This window comes from Eubalaena glacialis, chromosome 9, assembly GCF_028564815.1.
Source record: "Eubalaena glacialis isolate mEubGla1 chromosome 9, mEubGla1.1.hap2.+ XY, whole genome shotgun sequence".
NCBI classification, from domain to species: Eukaryota; Metazoa; Chordata; class Mammalia; order Artiodactyla; family Balaenidae; genus Eubalaena; species Eubalaena glacialis.
The window spans coordinates 38,330,918-38,346,305 of NC_083724.1; the positions used below are offsets into that span (position 1 = coordinate 38,330,918).

Below are 15,388 nucleotides of genomic sequence, written 5' to 3' on the forward strand. Positions count from 1 at the left end.
AAATCACAGCAAGATCTTTTTTGATCCACCTCCTAGAATAATGAAAATAAAAACAAAAATAAACAAAAGGGACCTAATGAAACTTAAAAGCTCTCACAGCAAAGGAAACCATAAACAAAATGAAAAGACAACCCATAGAATGGGAGAAAATATTTGCAAACGAAGTGAACAAAAAGGGATTAACCTCCAAAATACACCAACAGCTCATGCAGCTCAATATCAAAAAACAAACAACCTGATCAAAAAATGGGCAGAAGATCTAAATAGACATTTCTCCAAAGAAGACATACAGATGGCCAAGAGGCACATGAAAAGATGCTCAACACCGCTAATTATTAGAGAAATGCAAATCAAAACCACAATGAGGTATCACCTCACACCAGTCAGAATGGCCATCATTAAGAAATCTACAAACAATAAATGCTGGAGAGGGTGTGGAGAAAAGGGAACCCTCCTACACTGTTGGTGGGAAAGTAACTTGGTACAGCCAGTATGGAGAACAGTATAGAGGTTCCTTAAAAAACTAAAAATAGAGCTACCATATGATCCAGCAATCCCACTCCTGGGCATATACCTGGAGAAAACCATAATTCAAAAAGATATATGCACCCCAATGTTCATTGCAGCACTATTTACAATAGCCAGGACATGGAAGCAACCTAAATGTCCATCGACAGATGAATGGATAAAGAAGATGTGGTACATTACATGGGACTGAGTGAACTGATGAGGATGATTATAATTTTTGTGACTTTCTGTTTGAATTAAAAAAAAAAAATCCCACAAGGACTCAGAGGCAAAGAATATACAAATCAATTTTCACTGCAAAGTAAAGGACTGGAGGATTACTGGACTGAATGTCAATATTATGACATAGTATGAGTGTGTTTCGTGTTTGGTAATTGCAATCATTGTTGCTTTTGTTGTGGTCATCCATTTACAATGCTTGGTGTCAGTCTATTTATCTCTTGTAAAAATAAAATACAGTGTGTGTGTGTGAAAAAGAAAAAAAGAAGATGTGGTACATATATACAATGGAATATTACTCAGCCATAAAAAAGAATGAAATAATGCCATTTGCAGCAAAATGGATGGACCTAGAGATTGTCATACTGAGTGAAGTAAGTCAGACAGAGAAAGACAAATATATGATATCACTTATATGTGGAATCTAAAAAAAAAAATGGTACAAATGAACCTATTTACAAAACAGAAATAGGGTCACAGATGTAGAAAACAAACTATGGTTACTAAGGGGGGGAGGGATAAATTGCGACATTGGGATGGACATATATATAAAATAGATAACTAATAAGGACCTACTATATAGCACAGGGAACGCTACTCAATAATCTGTAATGACCTATATGGGAAAAGAATCTAAAAAAGAGTGGATATATGTATATGTATAACTGATTCACTTTGCTGTACAGCAGAAACTAACACAACATTGTAAATCAACTATACTCCAAAAAATTAATTTAAGAAAAAGAAAGAAATGGTGCTAGGATAACTGAGTACCTACATGCACAAAATGAAGGTGGATCCTTATTTAACATCATATAGAAAAATTAACTCAAAATGGATCAAAACCTAAATGCAAGACCCAAAACTAGAAAACTCTTAGAAAAAAACATAGGGCCAAAACTGCACAACACTGGATTTAGCAGTGATTTCTTGGATAGGACACCAAAGGCACAGGCAACAACAACAAAAAATAGACAAATTAGACTTCATTAAAATTAAAAACTTTTCTGCATCAAAAGACAGTATCAACAGAATGAAAAGGTAACCCACAGGAGAAAATATTTGCAAATCATATATCTGATAAGGGATTAATCCCCAGAATATATAAAGAACTCCTAAAACTCAACAGTAACAAAAACCCAATTCAAAAATGGGCAAAGGACTTGATAGACATTTCTCCAAAGAAGATATAAAAATAGCCAAAAAGCACATAAAAAGATGCTCAATCATTAGGGATACTACAATGAGATACCACTGCACACTCATTGGGATGGCTACTATCAAAAAAACAGGGGGGAAAAACCCAAAAAAACAAAATAACAAGTGTTGGCGAGGATGTGGAGAAATTGGAACCCTTGTACACTGTTGGTGGGAGTGTAAAATGGTACAGCTACTATGGAGAACAGCATGGCGATTCTTCAAAAAATTAAAAATAGAATTACCATATGATCCAGAAATTCCACTTCTGGGTATGTACCCAAAAGAACTGAAAGCAGAATCTCAAAGAGATATTTGCATACCCATGTTCACAGCATTATTCATAATAGCTAAAATGTGGAAGCAACCTAAGTGTCCATCAATGACTGAATAGATAAGCAAAATGTGATATATACATACTAGGGAATATTATTCAGTCTTAAAAAGGGAGGAAATTTTGACATATGCTACAGCATAGATGAACCTTGACGATATTATGCTAAGTGAAATAAGCCAGTCACAAAAAAACAAATACTGTATGATTCCAATTATATGAGGTACTTAGAGTAGTCAAAATCAGAGATAGAAAGTAGAATGGTGGTTGCCAGGGGCTGGGGGCAGAGGGGAATGGGGAGTTACTGTTTAATGGGTATAGAGTTTCAGTTTTGCAAGATGAAAAGAGCTATGGATATGAATAGTGGTGATGGTTGCACAGCATTATGAATGTATTCATACCACTGAACTGTATATTTTAAATGGCTGAGATAGTTAATTTTGTGTTACATGTATTTTACCACAATAAAAAAAAGAGTAAAGAAAAATGGTACACATACTCTCATATATATTTAAGATGGACTAGAACAACTTCCAAAAAAATGAAACATCTTTTAAAAACATCAAATGTGGGCTTCCCTGGTGGCGCAGTGGTTAAGAATCCACCTGCCAGTGAAGGGGACACGGGTTCGAGCCCTGGTCTGGGAAGATCCCACATGCTGCGGAACAACTAAGCCTGTGCGCCACAACTACTGAGCCTGCGCTCTAGAGCCCGTGTGCCACAACTACTGAGCCCACATGCCACAACTACTGAAGCCCACACGCCTAGAGCCTCTGCTTCGCAACAAGCAAAGCCACCGCAATGAGAAGCCCACACACCGCAAGGAAGAGTAGCTCCCGCTCGTTGCAAGTAGAGAAAGCCCGCGCGCAGCAATGAAGACCCAACGCAGCCAAAAAGAAATAAATAAAATTAAAATTAAAATTAAACACACCATTGTAAAACAATTATACTTCAATAAAGATGTTTAAAAAAAAATTAAAATTAAAAAATCAAACGTACCCATATATTCAGCACAAAAGAGAAACACTGAGACAAAATATGGATCAGGTCAACTTTGGTGACATTTAAACAGGTACACTTTTTAGTAGTCCACATGAAGGAATCAAATACAGTCCTTTCTCCTTTGTCCCTCCTATCCAAAATTTCACCTCCTTCCCCTCAAACTGCTCTTCAGCAATTGGTGGCAATATTTCAAAGTCTTATAATAAAACCTTCAAGTAATTTACTACCTAATTTGTACAGCACTCCTCAGCCATAAAATGGTTTACTTTGCACTTGTTGAAAAGAAGTGAGAGGGGAGGAAGAGCTGCTCTGCTGCAGTCTATAAGTTCTGATGTAGAACAAATTCACCAAGATACATTGTTAAGTAGAAAACAGCAAGGGACAGTGAATGTGTTAGAATATGCTACTATTTGTGTTTTTAATAGGGGTTGGGGGTCTACATATATGCTTATAGATTCAAAGACTGCCCCTGGAAAGATATACAAGAAAGTATTAATTGTGGTAGCCTATAAGAAAGAAAGATAACTGATTTGTGAGGGAGACCTAATTTTCCCTGAGTAACTTTTTAAACCATTGTGCATGTATTACTGCCTCACCCCTCAAAATAGCTTTAAGGAGAAAAATACAGAGCTACAAGGATGTTTATTGCAGTACTATTTATAATAGTACAAACTTTGAACAATCTAAGTACCCAACAAGAGGAGTGGTTAAATATATTACAGTTTAAATTAAAAGCCCAGGCTCTGGAGCCAAATCATCCGAGTTTCAATGCTGGCTTTACCACTTACTATCTAAATGGCCTTAGGCAAAAGATTTAAATACTTTCTGCCTCTGTTTCCTCATCTCTAAAATGGAAATAATATTTGGGTCTACCTCAAGGATTGAAGTGAGGATTAAATGAGGTAACATTTGTAAATGCTTAGTGATATACCCACTGCACACAGTTACTGGTCAACAAATGTTATTTTTATTATTATTGTGCATTCATACAATAAAATAAAATCAACCACTGAAACACATTTTATATAACATTTATATTATAATTATGTAATTGGTAAATAAAACACATTAAAATGTAATATATACAGTGCCATTTTATAGGAAAAACTGTATATGTGTATTAAAAAAACTAAAAGAAACAACATAAAAAACATCTCTAGTAGGTGAGGTCACAAGAAATCTTTGTCCTTTTGCACACCTGTATTTTCTGAACTTATAACATAATTTTAAAAGTTACTATTTTTAAAAGATGATGGTATAAAATTTAATAGAATATTTCAGAGGTTTCTTAATTATCCAAAGGAAAATTCCTTTGCTGAAATATGGCATGCTGCAAGCCAAAATCTTCCTTAAGAAGGACCCTTTAAGTTTTCAAAAACTATATCCCAAACATGGTTATCACAGAGACAAAAGCTTATTAGCACACTCACATTAACTCACAAAGACACTTATCTGAGAGTTTACCTTAACATTTATTCAAAAAAAAAATTTATTATGTGCCTATTATGTGCCAAGCAAACACTAGAGATACCAAAATAAACTATGCAAGTGCCCTTATGAAACAAAATCTAAATAGAAATGTATACTTCTCCCTATGACACAAAACAAGTGATGCAGTTTTGAAAGAGAGGAATGTTTACTTAAAATGCAATGAGGAGTGGACTGACCGACTTCCAGCATGGCAGTGTGAGGAGCTCCACAGATCTACTTCCTAGAGAATATACTTTAAAAAAATACCATTTAAAGTCTCTAGAAATGGTCCTAAGAAACATATATTCAAGAAAATCTACTACAACTTTAAGAATAGCCAATTTCTGTTGTATTTGAACCAAGACCCATCCCCACCCACCCCCCTCCCAATTCAACAAGACAGAAACTCCATTCCAGACTAGTACAGCTGAGAACACAGCATTAAGAATACAAGCAACTAAGCCACAAGCAAGAACTCCAATTGCTTTTCTCTTCACCTGCAACTTGGCCTACAGACACACAAGAAAGTCTTCTTTTCTATTTTTCTGAAGTAATAGTTGCTCTGAGTTTAGTTATTTCTGAGCTTACTGGAAAATCATGCCATTTTTGCTCAAATCACCATAAGGTACAACATATAAATAGATTGAAATCATAAGACAGCAGCAACAACAATAGTATACATGAATATCAGTAAACAGTCAAAATTAAAACTGTATAAAGTTAAATTAAATTAAACAAGATACCAACATTTAAAAATTGGGAAATTACAAAATGTTGGCAAAGATATGCAGAAAAGAGACACCTGAGACATAGTTGGTAGAAATATAAACTGGTACAATCTTTTTTTTTTTAACACAAGCAACTTGGCAGTACTAGGGAGAGTAACGATGCACATACCTTTTGACCTATTCTTTATTTAATTAATTTTTATTGGAGTATAGTTGGTTTACAATGTTGTGTTAGCTTCTACTGTACAGCAAAATGAATCAGCTATACATATACATATATCCCCTCTTTTTTGGATTTCCTTTCTTTTAGGTCCCCAGAGTAGACTTCCCTGTGCTTTACGCAGTATGTTCTCATTAGTTATCTCTTATACATAGTATCAGTAGTGTATATATGTCAATCCCAATCTCCCAATTCCTCCCACCTGCCCTGCTTTCCGCCTTGGTATCCATACTGTTTGTTCTCTACGTCTGTGTCTCTATTTCTGCTTTGCAAATAAGATCATCTATACCATTTTTCTACATTAATATATGATATTTGTTTTTCTCTTTCTTTCTGACTTACTTCACTCCATATGACACTCTCTAGGTCCATCCACATCTCTACAAATGACCCAATTTCGTTCCTTTTTATGGCTGAGTAATATTCCATTGTATACATGTACCACATCTTCTTTATCCATTCCTCTATTGATGGACATTTAGGTTGCTTCCATGTCCTGGCTATTGTAAATAGTGCTGCAATGAACATTGGGTGCATGTGTCATTTTGAATTATGGTTTTCTCTGGGTATATGACCAGTAGTGGGATTGGTGGGTCATAGGGTAGTTCTATTTTTAGTTTTTTATGGAACCTCCATATTGTTCTCCATAGTGGCTGTACCAATTTTCTTTCCCATCAACAGTGTAGGAAGGTTCCCTTTTCTCCACACCCTCTCCATTATTTATTGTTTGTAGATTTGACCTATTCTTTAAATTCTACTTTAAGGAATTTATCCTAGATTCATAAATGGGCATAGATAAAGCTGTTCGTTACAGCGGTATATCAAAAAAAACTGGAAACAACCTACATGTCAATCAATAAAGGATTGCAAAAAAAAGGATTGCTCAGATAACTTATGATATAAAGCAGCTGTTGAGATCAGCAAGATAGATCTTAAAGTATAACATGAAATGATGTCCAAGATAATATGCTTTAGTTTATACAATACTATCACCATATATAGTACATAGAGTATGACCCAAATTTTGTCAAAATAAATTTCTAGAGAAGAAATTTCTTGTGCCTAAACCAAGACACAAGAAAGTTAACAGTGGTTTATTTCTGGGGAATGCAAAGGAGGTCAAAAGAAGTAGGAAGAGAAACTTAACTTTTTATCCAGGTACATTTCCATGCTATTTGAATTTTTATAAGGAACATGTATTTTTGTGTGATTTTTTTTTTTCTTTTTTTTGGCTGCGTTGGGTCTTCATTGCTGCATCGGCTTTCTCTAGTTGTGTTGAGCCGGGGCTACTCTTCGTTGTGGTGCATGGGCTACTCATTGCAGTGGCTTCTCTTGTTGCGGAGTACAGGCTCTAGGCGCCCGGGCTTCAGTAGTTGTGGCTCGCGGGCTCTAGAGCACAGGCTCAGTAGTTGCAGCGCACGGGCTTAGTTGCTCCACAGCACGTGGGATCTTCCCGGACCAGGGCTAGAACCCTGTCCCCTGCGTTGGCAAGTGGACTCTTAACCACTGAGCCACCAGGGAAGCCCTTTTTGTGTGATTTTTAAAATTACTTTGTAAATTACTATTCTATTTATTAGTGCTACTTCAATGCTTAAATTGACAAATCACAAGGTATATATTCACTTCAAGGCAATAAATGTTAAAATATTATCAAAAGAATAAATCATTGATACTCTCTGACAAGCAGGTATTTTATTATAATAAACAGTTATAACTAAATGACTTGAAAAGAATGCTTTCAGTGTGGATTCTTTAATGAGCACCATTCTAGAGTCTACTTTGCATATTCCTGAGCTAGGTGTTATAGGGAATGGAGTGGAAGACAGAATGCCCTGAAAGGAGATGGTTGACAAAATACACAGTAAGAAAACAACTAACAAACAATTTCAAACAATGTGGTAAAAAGTATTAAATGGTTTTTTAAATCTAATCAGACTCACCAAAAGGCAACTCAAATCTTGTATCCAGCAAAATTTTATGCGGAGTTGGGTTTTTAGTTCCACAGATCTCATCATCTTTCATTAATGTCTCTGCCTCCAACGTGGACCATTCCCCAGGCCCTTCCTAGAAAAGAGATCTAAGATTAAACTTCACTCTTTCATGACTCCCCTCTTGGTTAAAGGGCCAGGTCTTTTTCTCTCATTTTCCTTGTCAGAGAGCTTCTGAGGGCCATTCACATATCCTAATGAGGCAAACACATCAGACTCACCACCAGCCTCTGCTGTATGTGGCTTCTGTTCTCCCTCTTTGGTGGGAGAGCAGCTTTCACTGTGCTCAGCTTTCTGCCAGCCCACCGAGGATAGAATTTCCAGAGCGCTAAACTCAAAAACAAAGCATCTCCATGGATCAATATTTAATCTGTACAATTCTTCATGACTATGTCACTTAATGTGTCACTATTTCTAATCACTAAAGAGCTAGTAACATTGCTAGTTAAGTTGACCTGAACTGGGACCACAGTGAAAATATTCAAAGTGAGTGTCATAGGGAAATGATGCTGAGATATGTTCTAATCTGGTAAAGTGGAGTGGAAATTCAGTCTTGAAAATAGTGTATTAAGACAAGTGTGAATACCAATTGCCAAGCCTATAGTTCCTTAAACTCTGTTAGGGTTATATGTGGAAGAAGGAAGACTGAAATCAGGTCCCTGGGATAGGTGACTCAAAGAGCTGGCTGAGGAAGTTTAATGGGACTCCTCTCAGAACAGTGTCTTAGAGGGAATGCAGAAGCCACAGGTATCCTAGATCTCTCTCTCTCTCTCTCTCACACACACACACACACACACACACACACACTCTCTCTCTCTCTCTCTCCCTCTCCCCCCACCCCTCTCTCCCCCTCCCTCGCACTGCCCTCCTTCACCCTGCTGATCCCACCCACCCCACCACCACCACACACACACAGAGTACTGAGAAGGGGCAATCTACCTGATAAGGCTAAATAGGTACTCTGGCACCTCTGAGTTCAGTCACAGGGCGGAGGGAAGGCCAGACTTAAATAAAATCCCCTCAACCTCTGGGTGACATTAGGAATAAGTTGGTTTTATGTCCTCTAATTAGAAAGGGGGCAGAGAAATCTGAGATATATGGATGAACATTAGCTGAATGGAGCTAGGATGCGGAGAAGCAAGGGCTAGAACCCTACCTCCAAATGGGCAATGCACTGACTGACCTCATCTGACTGACGAATAGTCTTCAGTGCAATCCACACAGTCCCCACCATGGTGTCCCAGATCAGTCCTTTGTTCCATACTTCCACACTTAGACCCAGGTCCAGGCGACTAATCTCACTGAAGGAAAGAAGAAAGCCCTTTTTTAGAAAACCAGGTAATATGAAAGAAACATCTACATCTCCTGTTTTGCTAAACCTTGAGTATGTCCTGATCAGGATCCTGTCATCAGGGGAAAATCAAAATGTCCCTGATGCTGCAACCACTCTTTAGGTTCCTAGAAACCTATGTAGGGTATGCACAGAAAAATGCCTCTGTCAGTCTGTCCCCTCTCCTTTGGAGCTACAATCATGGTTAGACTAATACAGTTTCACAAGAACAATGAAGCCAAGCAATGAGGGCATTACTGCCAGGAGTGTCTGCCTACAATCTCCAAACTTAAGCGACAGTTTTTTATGTTTTATTGTAATACTAGCACTGCCTCCAACTTATACCTCTGGATACAGGGAACTATGAGGAAAAAGCAAGGCTTCTTTATAACAAATATGAAAGGGAATCCAAGCAAAAGGGCCCATGAGAAGATCTAAGTTTGATGGGAACATGTGGTCAGAGGCAGGTGAGGGACACTGGAGTGTGCTAGTTCATTATCAGTTAAAGCAGGTACTGTCACTTATAAACAAAATGATCACAGGATAATGATAAACACAATGATTTTCCTGTAATAATAACTAGGAAAAATTATTTAAAAAGAAATTATTCCAGAGAGCCAGGTGACCACTAAGCAAAAGCAGTGTCATACATGGAAGAATATCAGCTTGGAAGGGCTAACTCAAAAATAATTATGGACTTAAGGTGAAACAAGCAAACACTTATGTTAATGCTAAAAACATTCTCCAGAAAGCTCTTATGGAAACACAAGGTTATTTGAGGGGAAATGAAAGAAAGATGAGAAAAGGCCAATTCCAGCAGGAAAAGCAGAAAGGTATTCTCAGGAAAACAACAGCTATCATCACATGTATAAGTTTCAAGTTTGTGCTTTAGACATAGCTTGGCTTCCCTGTTGTACTATTAAGATACATGTTCTCAGATTCACTAGTTTGGGATGTGGCCTTATAGCCATAAAATTCATATCAAGTGTGTTGAAAACAAGTGAAGCAAAGCAAATTTGCCCCTTTTACATAATTTTTACATAATTTTACATTTTACATAAATACAGCAGAACAGAAAAGTACTGAGTTCATTTTTTTCATTTATGTTCCCTGACCTGTACAATTCATATGGCTTGGTACATTGGGGAAGACACACAATATAGGACCTAGCTCCTATCTCTAAAAACTTCCAAGCTATCTGGAGAGCTGTTCAAAACCAAAAAGTAGGTGACTAAACCCAGCCACTATGTTAGGGCATTCACAGTGGGGAAACTGAGCTTTTGGCACACAGTTTCATTCAGCCTAATTAATTGATTAGCCTTGGAAAAATATATGTAACAACCCCAAATCTTTTGAATCTGGAAAAGAAAAATTGCTTGGGGATACATATACAATATTCCCAAAGCAAGTCCTAAATAGCGTCTCAAGCCAATAGCTAAAAGAAATAGCCAGAGGTCTTTACAGCTTGACTTGGACAGATAAAGAAGAAAATCTGTTCTTCAGGGAACTCTGGGGAATAAAGCCCAAACAATGAGGATATCTTCTGTGAGAAGTCTCTTATCTACATCTGCTCAGATGGCCCAATTAAGAGAAGTCTGAGAGCTCTGTTTATGCCTCATCCCCAGAGCTCTGGGGAAGTTCCTGTTCTGTTAACTCAATCAACAGTATATGTGCATACACGTATACAAGATTCTGAGCTAGGCAAATTCACAGTAAGTGAAGATGCCCTCCTTGCCCTTAAGAAATGAACAATCTAGTCCTGGAAATAAGACAAAGAAATACTAAAGATAAATGAGAAGTACCAAAATGAATATTAGATACTACCACATAATACATTAGGGAGAAAAAAAAAGGAGAAAGGGGAACAAGTGACCAGCAATGGAGTTACCAGTGACAGAAGAGCAGGATAGGAGGAATAAGGAATAGGAGCAGTAAGGTGGATAATGTAGCTAATAAAACCTGTGTGTAGAAGGAGAGAGGACAAAATTCACACAGCATCTCAAGGTGGGAGACAGAAGAAAAGTCACACATATCACAGTAGGGTTGAAAGAGTAAGTGCTATGGGAAATTGGAAAATAAACAAGTAAGAATAAAGCTACTATGCTGATGAGAGACTGCAGAAGATTGATATGTTTCACGTGCTGGGAACAGTTATAACAGCGAGTGATTATTAGAGCCAACTGGAAATCAAAAGAAAGCAGGATTGCTAAGTTTATATACCACAGCCAGAACTGTGGTATGGCTAACAGGGAAGAGACTTGAAAAAACTGTTCATAGTTGACTTTACACGAGTGAAGAAAGAAACAAATGGTCTCACTCTGACGTCAATATAACAGATAGGAAGAAATGAGGTTCATAATCTTGAGAGAAAGGCAACCAGTGAGAAATCTGACACCACTAGCCTCTTCTTGAAGCCCCAGTTCTTCAGCTTCCAGGACACTACTATCTCGTTTCTCCTTCTTGCTCTCTGTTCACTCCTTCTTAGTCCTCTTTGTCCCCTCTTCAAATGCTGGTGCTCTCCAGGCTCTACCCCAGGCCCTTTTCTCACCCAACACACTCTTCCTAAGCTTTCTCGTCTACGCCTATGGCTTCAACTGACCAAAATATTTCCCCAACCCAGGCTTCCATGAGTACCAGGTTCAAGTTTTTAACTTATCTTCTGTAACTTTCTTCTTACCTGTCCTATAAGAAGTTCAAATATAAGCTTGTTCATAACTGATATATTATTATCTCCTATCCTAATGAGTAGCACACCACTCACCCAATCATCCAAGACAAGTCTTGGTTCTACCTCCTTAACAGCTTCTATCCATCCTTTTCTATCTATCCTTCTGTTACTGTCTTAGCCCAAACCCTCATAATCTTAACCTTTAACTATTATAATAAAGTTTCCTAAATGGTACTATAAGCAGCAATATATTAAAAGCCCAGAGGATTGGAATGTTTCCCCATAAAAAGAGTCATCCTGTGTCTGAGATGGACTATAAAACTCGCAAAGCAATGTCACTTCAATCACAAATTTCACTGCAATTTTAATACATTTTCTTGGTTGACCCCCTTGTGCCCACCTTCCCAAAAAATAAGCATAACCTTGTAAGCGAGAGTAGACCTTTACAGATAAGGAAACTGACACTCAGAGAAGCTAAGTGATTTGGTCAGCCCTTCAAAATGATATTGTACATTTTTCTTCCCTTTCCTAGAGCAGAAAAAAAAATTGTTGAAATTTAAGAGGAAAAAAGGAAATAGCAAGTTTTTGAAGCCAGAGCTTACAATCATAATACACTAAATTTTGTGTCATATGCAAGCACTTCTACTAATATTTACTCATTTTTATTAATTAGATGAAGGTAGAACATTTTACTCCATAAAGCAAAAGGATTATAAGCACAGACATCCTCATCTTCCAAAGCAGGTGACTTGGAAACACACAGTCCTCACATGCATAACCACATTCCTTCAAGAAGCCTTCTGAGAATCAAAGAAAGATTAAGTTAGGTTTAATATCATGCTCCGTATGTTATACTATACCTAATTCTGACCACTAGGAAAATCTGACTAGGTAGTGTTTTCACCCATGTAAACTGAGCGTTTACTCGAATTCATAATTTGCCTCTGAAAATAGATTACAAATCGGGAGACAACAAAACTGCAGATATACTTTACCTACCACACACCTCACTTGTTCCTCTCTCTAGTTTTCAAAAAGAATATTTAACATGCTATTAAAATGTGTTTTTAAATATTTAACATATTTTATAAGTCTTAGATATACACAAAATCTTCAGCCTCTACTTGTTTCCAATGTGATTACCTTGGAAATATTGTCAAATATTGTAGGCATGCTGCTGCTGCTGCAAAGTACTTACAACATAAAATCTTGTTCCCAGGAAGGTTGATCGCCACGGACTGCTACAGTTGTGCTCTTCACATTTTGCACTTTCAGGGTCACATATGTGTTAAATTTGTCTTTGAAAAAATGCAAAACAAAGATATAATACTTAGTGCTCAGATGGTTATCCAGTCTCACAAAGCCCTTGGAATTAAGTAATGTCCAAATTACAGTATATGTAAGAAAAAATGGAATTATATATTGTACAATATAGCATCATTCTAAGCAGAGGTACAGAAAAATTAGAAAACACACACTATTCTCCAAAGCATAATCTACAATAGTGTTTTTCAAATTTAAGGACTATATTTTATATTTGACCAGTAGATACACATACACACACATATAAACAAAAACAAAAGCTTTATGAAATGCAAGATGTGATACATTGATATTTTTATTCTGATTTTTAAAATATTAATCATAACTAACTAAATTGACTTTATAGACCACCTGCAGTTTGAAAAAATAATAATCTTATTGATCTTACAGGAAAGATAAGATATGCAAATTAATAAAATGTATAAAGAAATAAGTACCACAGAGAAAGAGAAAAAGTGCTAAAGGAAGGCAGAAGAGGAAAGAGTTACCTCTATTTGTTTACAGGGACAAGAATTGAGGAAAAATCCTCATAAAGGAAATGGATTTCAAGCTTGATCTATTCACCCTGGCCTAAAGCACAACTTACATAAAGAAAAAAAATATTATCACAGAGTCGGAAAAAGGAAATTCTCTAACCTGAGAGTATAAATTGAGTACCAAACAAAGGTAGGTGGCCTGGATCTCAAAACTCAGAAATCTGACCTAAGACTTAACACAGCACATTTTGTTACTTCCTTTGTATCAGCCATGATGAGGGACACTGAATTGAGAGTTCACTTCTCTATGTAAGAAGTTAATCATAATTTTATAAAATGAAAAAAAAGACTATCATTTTTGACTCATCAAATTGCCAAAGATTGCTTAAAACAATTACCTATGTTAGAGGTGTGAGAAAATGGGCACTGTCATGCACTTCTAGCAGAAGGTAAATCTTCCTCTTAAGTATCATAAAAAACTATGTAGTCTTATACCTACAATTAGTCAACAATTATACCAAAGATATATGAGGATACAAGCCCACCCACATGAGGGAATTCCCATCCATATTTGGTAGTAGCAATGCAGTATACCCCTAAGCTGTTTTCTATCATAGGATTTTGTACTCCATTCCCCATATCCAACCATAGCTGACCAGACCAAAAGGAGATGCCACCCAAAAGCAGCCAGCCAATTCATAAGCTGACCAAAAGCTGAGACCAATATGATTCCCTCTCAAAAGATTTTCAGTAGGGAAAACAAAGAAATAGTAACAATTGATTGGTGCTGAAGCTTGAAGGAGAGGCATATAAATTCTACTGGAGCAGCCACTATGGGGTGTGTGCAAGACAGGTAAGCATAAAAAGCCTGCTGGAAGAGAAAGGAGAGCAGAAAAGCTTCTCAGAAAGAAGAGAAGCCCTAACCCAGAGCCACTGGAGAGAGCAGTAGGCCCAGAAACTGCTTTAGTTCCTGTTGCACCCAGATTTGGTATTTCAGATTTTCTTGGGTTCCCAATCGTGTTTTTTCCCCCATAATCCACAGTACCCTCCTTTTGCCCCCAGAAGGAACTAGAGTAAGTCTTTATAACTAACTTGACATTCAGTTAAGAAAATGTGTATTAAAATAAGGAGATACCATTTTCACCTTCAGATGAGCAAAGATTTAAAAGTTTCATATTATCTAATATTGATAAGGATTTGGGAAAATAGACACCCATATACTTTTGGTCTGAGTATAAGCTAGCAAAATGTTTCAGAAATGAAATCTGGCAGCAGCTACCAAATTTGTTTAAAATACATACTTTGGCCCAACAATTCTCTACTTCTAGACTCTAGCATACAGATACATTTTCAAAAGCAGGCAATGATAAATGCACAAGAACATTTATTGCTTATAATAGCAAAAAAATTGAAATGACCTGAATATTCAATACGGGACCTAGGGTACAACAAAATTCTGTACACTTTTTTTTTTACAGTAGGTTCTTGTTGGTTATCTGTTTTAAATATAGCAGTGTGTGTACAACACTTTGAAAGAAAGAACCAGATATATGTATACACACATATACACAAGAAAAGACTTTCATGATATGTTGTTGGAAAAAAAGCAGGTTGCACAAAGACATGTGTAGCTGATCCATTAGTGTATACATGCACATACACAGTAAAATTCTGAAAAGGTATATAAAAGCCTCAAAATAGTTACTTCTGAGAAGCAGAATTGAGTTGGCCAAGAGGTAAGGAGACTAACTTTTCACCAGATTGATACAAATTTCTTTAATGTTTTACGACAGCACTGTTTTTTTCCAACTTTTTGAAGTGTAATTGGCAATTAAAAATTGTATATATTTAAGGTGTACAACTTGATGATTTTATATATGTATACAATGTGAAATAATCACCACA

At 36.7% G+C, this 15,388-nt stretch overlaps 1 protein-coding gene across 1 annotated transcript in view; it reads right to left on the minus strand.

Annotated features, from left to right (window-relative positions):
* UNC13B (unc-13 homolog B) overlaps nt 1–15,388 on the minus strand; it is a 234,059-nt gene that overhangs the window by 158,659 nt on the left and 60,012 nt on the right. The window contains exons 3-5 of the mRNA XM_061200300.1: nt 12,883–12,982; nt 8,870–8,987; nt 7,639–7,762 (exon numbers count right to left, since the gene is read on the minus strand). Of these exons, the coding sequence (XP_061056283.1) occupies nt 7,639–7,762; nt 8,870–8,987; nt 12,883–12,982 (342 nt within the window). The remainder of the gene's footprint in view (nt 1–7,638; nt 7,763–8,869; nt 8,988–12,882; nt 12,983–15,388) is intronic.